The sequence below is a fragment of the Mus musculus genome, chromosome 11 (genome assembly GCF_000001635.26).
Source record: "Mus musculus strain C57BL/6J chromosome 11, GRCm38.p6 C57BL/6J".
Lineage (NCBI taxonomy): Eukaryota > Metazoa > Chordata > Mammalia > Rodentia > Muridae > Mus > Mus musculus.
The window spans coordinates 20,068,365-20,082,298 of record NC_000077.6 but is presented as its reverse complement, the minus strand read 5'-3'; the positions used below and the strand labels follow the sequence as shown (position 1 = coordinate 20,082,298).

Genomic DNA, 13,934 nt, shown 5'->3' with positions numbered 1-13,934 from the left:
GAGGGGTGGAGTTTTTCTCTGCTAGAGGCCTTGTTTTGGGTTTTTTTTGAGATAGGTAACGTAGAGTTTCTGGTTCTTCAATCACAAGCCTTCTGAAAGCTGGTTTCTGGTATGAGCACCAGCGCTGACCAGGTGATCTTAGCAGATTCACTTACTGTCTTGTAACTGGGTTAATAGTCACTTTTCCCAGTTGTTTCCTGTAAATGTAATTTTTATTCTCCTGTAGTAGTTACTGTCGCTGAGGCTTACCGCCCTCTGCTGACCTAGGCCTGGTCCTGGAAGCTTTCAGCCTCAGAGACTTACTGCTGGGTAAGCTCGCCCTCAGCCTCAGAGACTTACTGCTGGGTAAGCTCGCCCTCAGCCTCAGAGACTTACTGCTGGGTAAGCTCGCCCTTTATAGTTCTTTCTGAGCTCTGCCTGGCAGGTTCTGCGTGGCCTCATACTAACTTTGGCAGTCAGTTCTAGTCTTCAGGCTTCTTCTCATTCTCTGGCTCGCTCTGTCTTTCCTGTGTCTGCCTTGTTCTCTCTGCAACCTGTCTCTCTATAACTAGACAAGTCAAATTACCTCCCTCTTGTGAGAGTTGGGCATACCCTATTCTGCCAAATTTTTCTCTAATTCGTCATGTTGTTACTTAGTTAGGCATCACTTTCAAACACAGGAGCTTTCTTCTACAAACTAACTTTACCTTTATTGTTAGATTAAAGGTATGTGTTAAGGGCCCTTAACACCAGGGCAAGATGAGTTTGGGTAATGCCACTTAGCACCAAGTCTGAAACCTGAGTTCCATCCTTGGCCACACTTGGCGGCAGGAGAGAACCAGCCCCTGCACTTGCCCCATGTTGTCTTCTGACTTCACACGCACCATATGGCATGCATGTTCCCCTCCCTTCCCCTCCACGCCACATGTAAGTCAAATACAAAGAAAGAAAGTCTTCAGGGAGCAAATGCTGCCTGCCATCTGTGATTAGAAATTAAGTGCTGAAGTTGAGCCTAGGGGCACACACCGTTAGTCCCAGTGCTCAGAGGCAGAGGAAGAGGCAGAGGCAGAAGCAGGAAGATCTCTGTGAATATGAGGCCAGTCTGGTCTATATAGCAAGTTCCAGGATAGCCAGGAATACATAAAAAGACCTGTCTTGAGAAAAACAAAACGAGAAGAAATGGGGGCTGGAGAGAAGGCTCAGCAGTTAGGAGCATTGAATGCTCTTCCAGAGGACCTGCGTTCAATTCCCAGCACCTACATGGCAGCCCACAACTGTCTGTAACTCCAGTTCAGTTCCAGGGTATCCGTGGCACAGGACATGCCTCTAGTGCACACCTATATGCATGGAAGCAAAATACCCATACTCATAAAATAAAATAAATCTTTAAGAAAACAAGGAAAGGAAATGCTGGCTCTAAGCCTCACTAGCCACCTTTTTGTGGGTGGCATCTCTACTACATTTGAAACGTTCTCGCTTTGATTTTCTGAATTAACTCAGAACCTTCTGGTTCTTGTGCAGGTTTACTGACTGGTGTAGTAGTGGACTCTGGAGATGGCGTCACTCACATTTGCCCAGTATATGAAGGCTTTTCTCTCCCTCACCTTACAAGGAGGCTGGATATTGCTGGGAGGGATATTACCAGGTATCTTATCAAGGTAAGTGAGAGGAAAATATAATAAAAGGTAGTCTTTTTTTTTTTTTTTTTTTTTTTTAAGTTTGTTTATTGACTTATACAAAGACAGAGGCTAGAGAGCTGGCTCGGTGATCAGGCGCACATACTGCCTTGCAGAGAAACATCTTGGTTCCCATCTTGGCCCGCTCACCATTGCCTGTAACTCTGGTTCCCATGAAGTCTAATGCCTTCTTCTGGACCTCTCAGGCACATATCCACACAAAGACACACAATACACATAATTTAAAATGATAAAATAACTTAGAAAACTCACTATACAAGAGTTGTAGCCTCACCCCAGGATAGCATTATTGGCTTTGCTATTGGTTCCCGGGATTGAGTTTAGGTTGTCGGGCATAGACAGCAAGTGCCTTTGACCTTCCGAGCCATTTTATCCTCTAGGAGATTAACTTTTGTTCAGTGGAACTCGTTCTCATAGATTATTAATTTACTGCCATTCTTTTTATACCAGCTGCTGCTGTTGCGAGGATATGCCTTCAACCATTCTGCTGATTTTGAGACAGTTCGCATGATTAAGGAAAAACTTTGTTATGTGGGTTACAATATTGAGCAGGAGCAGAAGCTGGCCTTAGAGACCACAGTGTTAGTTGAGTCATATACAGTAAGTATCCTATGTAAAATACATTATGGGTGTAAAGGGGCATCTGTGTTTATTAGTGTCACCTCGACTCCAGAGTCTTGGTTTGTTTGGTCACACACACACACACACACACACACACACACACACACATTGCTGAATATCATACCTAGGGTCTTATGTGTGCCCAGCAGATTAGGCCTTAACATGGGTATTAGTTATTGTAATATGTTTACATATGATTTCTCAGGATTTCCTGCTATGTTTAGTTTCTGTGATTAGTTATTAGGGATTCCATATATTGCAAATTAAGGCAAGAATTAAATTAGAATATAATTAAAAATGGAGGTCATATTTGAGATTCGAGCATCTTGAGAGTATCGCTCAACATGTTTTGTACAGTGTCATTTCTCTGGGGCTGCTTAGGAGTTATGAAAATAGAGCACAGTTATAACTGTCACACACTGTGGAGACAATGGATGCTGCTTTGTTGTCTGACTTGTAAGCTCTTTGATGTGAAAATGTCGTGTGCCTGTGTCTCAGCCTGTCGGACCATCCTGAGAGTCTCGCTATATATGTACTACACAGTCCTCCTGCCTCGGCCTCCTGAATGCTGGGATTGCATGGACCTCAAATTTTTGTAGTGTGTCATGGAGCTAATCATCTAAGAAATGTATTTTAGGAAGTATTCATGCTTTGATTTTTTTTTTTCCCTCAGACAGAGTCTCATTGTAGCCCAGGCTGGGTTAGAACCCAGGCTAGTTTCAGATTTATTTTAAAATCCATTATGTTGCACACATTTGTGATCCCTGGGCTTAAGAACACTTGTTTTTTTTTTTTGTTTTTTTTGTTTTTTTGTTTTTGTTTTTTGAGACAGGGTTTCTCTGTACAGCCCTGGCTATCCTGGCACTCATTCTGCAGACCAGGCTGGCCTCAAACTCAGAAATCCGCCTGGCTCTGCCTCCCAAATGCTGGGATTAAAGGCGTGTGCCACCACCGCCGGCTTAAGAACACTTGTGCTGGGCATGGTAGCACATGCTGTAATAAAAACACTCAGAATACTGAGGCAAGAGTGCCATATAAGTAGTGAGACCAACCTCATGAGGCCTCCAAAACCAACCAAAATAGCTTGACATGGTGATTTCCATGAAGTCTAGGCTAGCCAAGGGTACATAGTAAGACCCAGTCTCAAAAGTCAAAAAAAAGGGAAGAAAATATTGTCAGAGACTAGTTGTGGTAGAACATGCCTTTAATTCCAGTACTTAGAGGCAGAGGCAGGAGGATTCCTAAGCTTGAGTCTATATAGTAAGTCCCAAGCAGGCCAAGAATAAAGAGACCCCCTGTCTCAACCCCTGCCCTCCAAAAAAAAAAAAAAAAAGCCAAAAAACAAAAAGATGCCACTTTAAGGGCACAATAAAAATGTATTTTATAATGTCTCTTAACCTCCAGGTTTGTTCTGGTGGCTTACGATCCCAATTTTCAATCTTGTTTTGAAGGAAATGGCATAAAGCAAACCATGAGAGAACTAACAGTGTAAGACTTGATTGATTTGTGTTGGACACTGGTTATGACAGGAGAGTCATTGAATTAGCTCAAGCTCAGCCTGGACTAATAGCCAGGCCATCTTAACCCCGCTTTCCCCTTTCCAACACCCCCACAAAAACAAAACCTGAGACATGGTGGTGCCCACCTGTAACTTCAGTAAATTTGATATGGGGCTGAAACGTTACTGAGTTTGAGGCCCACCTGTGTATATAGGTCAGCCTCAGACTCTGAATGACTGCCAGGCACAGTGTGCCCACCTGTAATCTCAGCACTTGGGAGCCAGGCACAGGAGAATCTCTCTCTGTAAGCCTGAGGCAGACAAACCAGCCATACAGACCAGAGTTCAGCAGGTAAGGGATTTCTGCGTAAGTCATGTTAAAGTGTTGGACTGTCTAAATCTTACTGGCTTAAGTTAAGGTTATAGTTACCACTTAGATAAAGTTATTTAAGATGCAGTAGCATAAAAAATTTTCTAAATCAGTGTTCCTTAAATTTTTGTTTTGTTTTGAGATAATGTCTCAATAGGTAACAGCCCAAGCCGGCCTTGAATCCATGATCCTCTTGCCTCAAGAGCATTGGCATTGCAGGTTATGCATCATGCCCAGCTGCGGCTGTGGTTGGTTGGCTTGGCTGGTTGGTTGGTTTTTTTTTTTTTTTTTTTTTTTTAAAGATTTATTTATTTATTACATGTAAGTACATTGTAGCTGTCTTCAGACACTCCAGAAGAGGGAGTCAGATCTCATTACAGATGGTTGTGAGCCACCATGTGGTTGCTGGGATTTGAACTTCGGACCTTCGGAAGAGCAGTCGGGTGCTCTTACCCACTGAGCCATCTCACCAGCCCGGTTGGTTGGTTTTTAAGAAAGAAAATGTGTGTGTGCACATGTGTAAATCAAAGGATAGCTTTTGGGGGTCAGTTTTTGCTCTCTGCCTTGTTGAGATGCTGCCTCTTCTTGAGTACATTGCTAGCTACTAAGAAAAACGATCAATAGAGTATGTATGATGCTAGCATTATCATTTGAGTTATTTTGTTTCACCTAAGAATACTTTAGGAAGTCTTACTGCTTTTACATAATTTTGATTGCAGGCCAGATGTATTTAAAACACTCATTGTGCAGAGAATGCAGAGAAGTTGTGGTTTTGCTGACACCTGGTTATTTCTTTCTAGCTTCCAGATGGACGTATCATTAAGGTTGGAGGAGAACGATTTGAAGCACCAGAGGCTTTATTTCAGCCTCATTTGATCAATGTCGAGGGGGTTGGTGTTGCTGAACTGCTTTTTAACACAATCCAGGCAGCCGACATTGATACCAGGTACAGTAGACAGCATTTCCAAGTCATTTATAAGACACGGATAGGCCACAGAGATGGCTCAGCAGTTAAGAGCATTTGCTGTTTGTCTAGAGGACCTGAGTTCCATTCCTAGCACCCATATCAGACAGCTCACATCTCTGAGCCTGTGACTCAGCAGCACTGGCCTCTTGTGGGAGCCTGCATTTATGCACACAGCATTGCCGTGCAGATGCACAACACATCTAGACATGGTTTAAAACAATAAGAACAAAATGGTTTTAGTTTTGTTTTTGGTTTGTTTGAGTTTTAAGGCAGGGTTTCTCTGTATATAGCCCTGGCTGCCCTGGCTTGCTCTGTAGACCAGGCTGGCCTCAAACTCAGAGGTCTGTCTGTCTCTCCCTCTCTGCCTCTCTGCTTCTCTGCCAAATGCTGGGATTAAAGGTGTATGATATTTTCTCCTTAACTTGTATCTCCTTTTTGGATAGAGGTATAATCTGATGTTTTGTAAAACCAAGGATATGTTTTGTAGAGCATGGTGTGGTTAAATGGGAGGAATCCCCACTGAGGTAGCAGCCAGTATAGAATAGGGTTTATTTGGGTGCATGGGATGGGGGGTTGAGAAGGGAGTAGAGGCAGAGGAAAAAGGAAAGGAGAGAGAGAAAGAGAAGAGAAGAGGCTGGCCAGGAACATGGGGGAGGGGGTGTCAGAGAGAGAAGGGAAGCCAAACAGTCCCTTTTGTAGCAAGCCAGACCTACCTGGCTGTTGCTAGGTAACTGTTCGGCAGAGACTAGAAAGAATGCTAACAAATTCAGTTAGAGTACATGAAACACTGGGTTTGATTTACAGCACTGCACGTGTTTTAATTCTATTTCAGTTAGCTAGCTAGCTAGTTAGTTATCTGGTGTGTATGTTTTGATGGTGATGGTGGGTTCCATGGCACACTTGTGGAAAGTCAGGAGTTGGCTTTATTTCCTTCCTCCATTTGGATTCCAGGGATCAACCTGAAGTCATCAGGATTGGCAGGAGGTATCTTTCCCCACTGAACCATCTCACCAGATCTTTAAATGTAGCTAGTTAATTTTTTCTTTTTTTAAACAGGGTCTCACTGTGTAGTCCTAAGAATAGGCTGGCCTTGAATTCAGAGATCCTCCTGCCTCTGCTGGAGTTAAAGGCATGTGCCACCAAGCCCAGCTTAAGTTTTTTTTTTTTTTTTTTTTTTAATTGACAAAAGTTCTGTTTATGAGCCGGGCATGGTGGCACACGCCTTTAATCCCAGCACTCGGGAGGCAGAGGCAGGTGGATTTCTGAGTTCCGAGGCCAGCCTGGTCTACAAAGTGAGCTCCAGGACAGCCAGGGCTATACAGAGAAACCCTGTCTCCAAAAAACCAAAAAAACAAAAAAAAACAAAAAAAGTTCTGTTTATGATATATAACATGATGTCTTGAATTTTAATTGAGTATACATTACTGTACATACAACTTTTTTGATGAGCACTCTTAAAATCCCAGTGCTTTTCAGATATATTTTAGAAACAGAATCTGTGTTTGGTGATAGGCCTCCTATCTAACTGAATTTGTATAGCTTTTGATTAGCAGCTCCTCTGTTGAGTCACCAGCTCGTTGTCCTTGGTAACCATCTTACTCTCCTCTGCTACTGGATTCAGCATCAGATTCCATGTAAATAGGGCCATGCAGTATTTGCCTTTCTCTGCCTGGCTTCATCTAACATAATTTCTTCCATGTCTGTCTTCATTGCTACAAATTACAAGGTTTCTTTTTTTAAGGGAGAATTACATTCTATTGTGTATTCCAATTTCTTTTTTATTCTTTTTTTTTTTTTTTTTTTTTTGGTTTTTCGAGACAGGGTTTCTCTGTATAGCCCTGGCTGTCTTGGAACTCACTTTGTAGACCAGGCTGGCCTCGAACTCAGAAATCCACCTGCCTCTGCCTCCCAAGTGCTGGGATTAAAGGCGTGCGCCACCACGCCCGGCTCTTTTTTATTCTTTGAGATATGTATTTAGTGGTGGATTGCTGAATTGTTTGTTAGTTCCGTCTTTAGTTTTGGGGAACGTTTCTATTCTGTTATCTGTAATGGTGATCATAGTTTATGTCTGGGCTTCTTAAACTTTTCACTTATGATACCCCCTATGTTAGGGTTTCCTAGAGTAACAAAACTTACAGAATAAAATGTGTTTTTGTGTGTGTGTGTGTGTGTGTGTGTGTGTGTGTGTATTCTCTCTCTCTCTCTCTCTCACACACACACACACAAGATTTATTAGAGTGACTTATAAACTGTGGTCTAGCTAATCTAACAATAACTGTCTTCCAGTTCAAGAATCCAGTTCATGAGGTTGGATATCTTGGCTGGTCTTCAGTATAAGCTGGAATCTCAAAGACTTGGTTCTAATGCCAGTGAAAGGCTTGTTAGTGAGGGGAGAGCAATTCGGCAAGGAGGGAAGCCTTCTTCTTCCGTGCTTTTATATAGGCTTCCAGCAGACAGGGTGTAGCCCACACTAAAGGTGGATCTTCCCATCTAAAAGATCGGGATTGGAAATAGGTCTTCCAATTTCAAATTAAGAAGATCCCTCATAGATGTACTCCACTGTTTTTGGGTTTTAGTTAGTTCCAGATGTAGTCAAGTTGACAACCAAGAATAGCTATCACGTTCACCCTTTGAAGGAAGGAGTCTACTTCACTACAAAGCCTAGGACGGCCTGAAACTCACTATGTAGACTAGGCTGGCCTTGGACTCAAACTCTTAAGAGATCCACCTGCCTTTGTCTTCCAAGTGCTGAGATTAAAGTCACATACCACTATGTGACAGTATATGTGCTATGATATGTGCTATGACCCCTTTTTGGCTGAGAAATTTTTACATAATTCTTAGTATGTAGGTATATAAGAGTTATATAGGCAAATATTTACTGATAATTAATCTTGAAGTATATGTGTATATATATATATACACACACATACATACATACACACACACATATAATTTATCTTGCATCAAAAATGAAAACAAATTCCATACTAATGAAATGAATGGGTTTATTTGGTTTTACATAAAGAATTAAGTCTTGAGCCGGGCATGGTGGCCCACGCCTTTAATCCCTGCACTCGGGAGGCAGAGGCAGGTGGATTTCTAAGTTCGAGGCCAGCCTGGTCTACAGAGTGAGCTCCAGTACAGCCAGGGCTCTACAGAGAAACCCTGTCTCAAAAAAACAAAAAGGAGAATTAAGTCTTGGGGTTAGAGAGATGACTCAGTGGTTAAGAGTGTTTGCTGCTCTTGCAGAGGACCCAGATTTGATTCCTATACCCACATGGTGGCTCACCACAATCTGTAACTCCAGTACCAGAGTATCTGGAACACTCTTCTGACCTCATCAGGCACCAGGCACACATGAAGTACACATACAATAATGCAGAAAAAACCACATTAAATAAAAATAAATCTTTTTTTAAATAATTAAATCTTAAACTGGGTATGGTGGTCCACACTTGTTTAAGACCAGCCATAGCTATATAGTCCATCCTGGACTGCATGGTGGCAAATGTCTTTAATCTTAGCACTTGGGGGACAGATCTGCATTTGAGACCAGCACAGCCTACATAGCAAGTTTCAGGCCAACTAAGGCTACATAGTAAGATCCTGTCTCAAAAACACAACAGAGATGAGGCTATATCTCAGGCAGAAACTTGGCTAGCTTGTGTGAGCCACTAGCTTCAGACCTCAGTACTGTAAAAAACAACAGAACAAAATGGCACAAATATGTTTAAGGCCATTTCAGAAATTATTGGAGATTCTGGGCTAATCTCGAGTCAGAATTCACTTAACAATTTTTGTTTTAAATGAAACTCAAAAGTTAGAAATTCAAATATTAGTTTTTATTTTAGACAGGGTTTCTCTGTGTAGCCTTGGCTGTCCTGAAACTCACTATGGAGGCCAGGCTTGCCTTGAACATAGTCTACCTGCCTCTGTCTCCCAAGTGCTGGTTAAAAATATACTAATGTAGACCAATAATGTCTTTGTTTACTGTAATGTTTTTGTAAGGATGGGAAGCTGTACGTACAGTAGCCGTTTTCTAACATGCCATAGTCTTGGGTGAGCTCAGGTGCTGCATGGCATGGCTACATGGACACTGCACACACAGTAGATGTGCTCAGAGGGCAGCCAGTGAACACCGCAGACTTATTGCATGTTTGCTTTTGACTGTTTTGCCTGTTGCACCTTAGAGAACCTTTTCTGTTACCATGTCATTCACAGCCCCCACATTCAGTTATGTGACGCAGCTCAGTTTAGAGCTGTGGCTTGTAGTTGTTATCCGTTGTACAGTGATAGCTCATTGGTGATAGGTGATGTTGAGCTGTTTTCCCTCCTTCCATGTCATGATGCATCTTATTGCTGTCATGTTACAGTCCTAATCTAGCAGAGGCTTGAGCTTCTGATCTTCCTCCCTCTACTTCATAGTCCCCTGGCTTCTGTGGTGCTGGGATGGAGCCCAGGGTTTCATGCTAGGCCAGTGCTCTTCTGAGCCTCATCCAAATTAAACAAAACAAACCAAAAAACCACCTACCGTTCTCATATCTAAAACTGTAATTATCCACTGTGTCTTCCTAGATCTGAATTTTACAAGCACATTGTGCTTTCTGGAGGTTCTACCATGTATCCTGGCCTGCCATCGAGGTTGGAACGAGAGCTTAAACAGCTTTACTTAGAACGAGTTCTGAAAGGAGATGTGGAAAAACTTTCAGTAAGTATCTATATCAGCTGTTACCTTTGTTTTACAACCCTGTAAAGTAGCTTGTGGATCTTGACAACCACCAGAGGGAGCAAGAAGTCTTACAGCAGATTTTGGTGCAGTTAGCCTCTTGAAGCCTTGCAGGGCTCACTGGAAATTGTCTTGGGGGTAGTGCTTCTACCTACTAGGTTACACTCTGGTGAGAAAACACAGGTGACTGAGTCCAGTGTCCTTGGTAGTCTGTAGCATTCTTTTTTTTAAAAAAAGATTTATTTATTTCATGTTTATGAGTACACTGTAGCTGTCTTCAGACACATCACAGAAGAGAGCCTTGGGTTCCATTACAGAAGATTGTGAGCCACCATGTGGTTACTGGGAATTGAACTCAGGACCTCTGGAAGAGCAGTCAGTGCTCTTAACCACTGAGCCATCTCTCCAGCCTGGACTGGTATGCAGTGTGCAAGTGTTTGGGAAGAGCCTGCTTTTGCTGTGGAGAGAAGGGAGAGGAAATGTCCTGGCTTGCTTGTTTTCTCTCTCCCTCTCCCCCTCTCCCTCTCTCCCTCTCCCTCTCCCTCTCCCTCTCCCCTCCTCTCTTTTCTTCCTTTCTTTTCTGGAAACAGTCTTCCTATGTAGTCTTGCCTACCTTGGAACTTACTATGTTGACCATATAGGCCTTGAAGGAGCTTACCTCTGTGTCCCAGGTGATAGGATTGTAGATTCTATACCTATATGTTTTCTGGGCATAGGGTATGCTAGAGTGCTTGCCTAGGCCCTGCGTACAAACCCTAGAACTGCAAAACTGAGAAGGAAAGGGAGATCAGTGTATAAAAGTCACATTTTCAGTAGGGTTTACCAAAAGAGCAGTCAGTGCTCTTAATATATATAATTATAATATTATAATATATAATTCATATATATCCTATACACCATCACAGCTATCTTGGTTTTTAATTTTGTGAATATGTAACCAGCCTTTACTCTTAGCTTGTTAGAATTCTGGTTTTAGGTTACTTTTCTATTTGTTGTATGTCTTATCTCCTCAGTCATGTTTGTGTTCTCAGAAATTCTCACAGCTCTTAAAATGGACTTTATTGGTCGTTGTCACCATGGACTAGAATATAATTGCTGGTAGTTCTTTGGCATGCCCTGTCTTCTCAGCTCTAGACTGTGTGAGGCATTCTGTGCGGTAGCCCTAGCTGTAACTACCTCAGTGACACTGACTCAAGCTCGCCTGCCTCTAGGATGAAAGGTGGATACCACCAATCCCAGCCTCAGCCAAGAATCATGCTTTTTATTCTCTGGATTTGCTCTTTGCTTTAGATGATAATATTCCACTTTTCAGAGTATTCTGTGTAGAGACACCAATGTTACAGTGCTTTCTAATAGCTCACTCACAGTTCTCATTTCATTGAGCTATTTAGGGAATTTAAAATCCATCTCTGGTGATCATTCTTTTTTTTTTTTATAATTTTACTTTTTCTTTCTTTTTTTTTTTTTTTTAATTATTTATTTATTTATTTATTTATTTAATGTAAGTACACTGTAGCTGTCTTCAGACGCACCAGAAGAGGGCATCAGATCTCATTGCGGGTGGTTGTGAGCCACCATGTGGTTGCTGGGATTTGAACTTCGGACCTTCGGAAGAGCAGTCGGGTGCTCTTACCCACTGAGCCATCTCACCAGCCCTCTGGTGATCATTCTTTACCCTGTAGACTTTTTTGAGGGGCGTATGCTCTGTAGCACTATCTTTTGGTAAACCCTACTGAAAATATGACTTTTACACACTGATCTCCCTTTCCTTGTCAATTTTGCAGTTCTAGGGTTGGGACGCAGGGCCTAAGCAAGCACTCTAGCATACCCTATGCCCAGAAAACATTTCTTGAAACTCCATCCCTGTGCCAAAACTGATTTAGGCCATGCTGTGAGTTTAAGTTGTTTACCAGTAGTAATAATAAATGGTGTGGGAAAAAGAAAGGAAGACTACAAGGTAGAAAAAGGTTGTTGTTGGTGACAAGTCGGTATGCTCCCTCACTCCTGATTGATTAGACAGGTCTTGGGTCAGATACCTGTCTAATCAGATAATATTATCCTGATTGATTAGACAGGTCTTGGGCCAGATGCCTGTGTCAAGTTAGGGATTGAGCATTTCTAGTCAGGAATAGTGCAAAAGCATGAGTTGGCAGAAATGTCCCAGTGTGGCTGGAACAGAGTAAGCAAGAGAGGGTAGAAAATGAGGTAAGAAAACTAGCGGGCAGACAGGTCAGTTAGGCTTCTATGATGTAGTCAGACTTTTACCCCTTAAAAGAATCTGTAAGCCCAGTGTGTTGGAGGAGGAGCCAAGAAAGAAAGCCAGGAAGTTATGAGAGGAAGAACTGGCAGAGGTTGAACATGGAGTAGGGTGAAACAAACGGTCCTCTAAGAGAGTGAATGGAGAGTGGGAAAATATCCTAGACGGCCAGACAGCGTGAAGGACCCGGGCAAAGTTGGTGACACATTATAGCAAAATAATATAGAGCTTCTGTACTGTGTGCTGAGCTGCTTGAAAGCAGGTTCAGACCTGATTACCTGAGTGGATGAATGTAAGGAGAGAAAAAAAGTCAACAAGGGTGATGTAAAAAAAAAAAATGGAGGGGAGAGGTCTGGAGAACTGGCTCAGTGGTTAAGAGCACCTGCTGCTCTTGTAGAAAAGCCGGGTTCAGGTCACAACCATCCGTAGCTCAAGTTCCAGGCAACCCAGTGCCCTCTTGTGACTGCCTTGAGCACCAGGCGTATACACGGTACACATAAATACATGCAGCCAAAACTCAGACACATAGCTAACTAACTACCTAACTCTCTTTTCTTTTTTCTTTTTTTATTAGATATTTTCTTCATTTACATTTCAAATGCTATCCCGAAAGTCTCCTATACTCTCCCCCCGCCCTGCTCCCCTACCCACCCACTCCTCCTTCTTGTCCCTGCCATTCCCCTGTACTGGGACATAAAAATCTTTGCAAGACCAAGGGCCTCTCCTCCCAATGATGGCCGATTAGGCCAACCTCTGCTACATATACAGCTAGAGACATGAGCTCTGGGGGTACTGGTTAGTTCATATTGTTGTTCCTCCTATAGGGTTGCAGACCCCTTCAGCTCCTTGGGTGCTTTCTCTAGCTCCTCCTTGTGTTCCATCCAATAGATGACTGTGAGCATCCACTTCTGTATTTGCTAGGCACTGGCATAGCCTCATATGAGACAGCTGTAACAGGGTCCTGACAGCAAAATCTTGCTGGCATATGCAATAGTGTCTTCCTTTGGTGGTTGTATATGGGATGGATCCCCGGGTGGGGCAGTCTCTGGATGGTCCTTCCTTCCGTCTCAGCTCCGAACTTTGTCTCTGTAACTCCCTCCTCTCTCTCTTTTCTTAATGGAGGTGCTGGGTGGCAGTGGCCAAACTTTGTCTCTGTACCTCCCTCCCCTCTCTGTTTTCTTAATGGAGGTGCTGGGTGGTGGTGGCACATGCATTCCTTTAATCCCAGAACTTGAGAGACAGAGCACATAGATCTCTTAGTTTGAGGCCAGCCTGGTCCAGTGAGTTGCAGGACAGCCAGGGCTACACAGAGAAAACCAAAAAAAAAAAAAAATGGCAAGCTCTGCACGTGCTTGCACACGCGCGCGCACGCACACACACACACACACACAGAGGCCATGCTTACAGATAATACATAATAACAAATACAAGAGAAAGAGAGCATGCATATTATGCATCTGTTAGTCAGGAGTGGGTATGGGAAGGAGCAGCTGTAGATGTCTGGGGAAGGATAGATGATGAAGGAGGGGAGGTGGGTAGAGAGAAGAAGCTGTAGAGCAGCTGTGGAGGTTTAGGAGAAGAAGAGGATAGAAGTTGCAGTTCAGAAAGAAAGCTGCTCTAGGACCTCCTGGTGAAAAGGGAAGTGTGAAAGGGGAGTAGCCACTGAGAGCACTACTGGGGAAGAAGTCTTTCCTGAGAACAGCAGTGGCTCCAGAGCAAAAGCAGCATCATAACATTGTTGATTGGATGCAGTTTGAATGGGCCAAGGCAAAAGTATATGAATACAAAGGTCAGCTCTAAGACTAATCTTTTAATA

The 13,934-nt window shown here is 42.9% G+C and overlaps 1 protein-coding gene across 2 annotated transcripts in view; it reads left to right on the top strand.

Annotated features, from left to right (window-relative positions):
• The window catches only part of Actr2 (ARP2 actin-related protein 2), a 50,648-nt gene that overhangs the window by 30,653 nt on the left and 6,061 nt on the right, over nt 1-13,934 (top strand). For both annotated transcript variants that reach the window (NM_146243.2, NM_001362899.1), the window contains 4 exons: nt 1,501-1,637; nt 2,127-2,276; nt 4,966-5,111; nt 9,711-9,843. In NM_146243.2, the coding sequence (NP_666355.1) occupies nt 1,501-1,637; nt 2,127-2,276; nt 4,966-5,111; nt 9,711-9,843 (566 nt within the window). The remainder of the gene's footprint in view (nt 1-1,500; nt 1,638-2,126; nt 2,277-4,965; nt 5,112-9,710; nt 9,844-13,934) is intronic.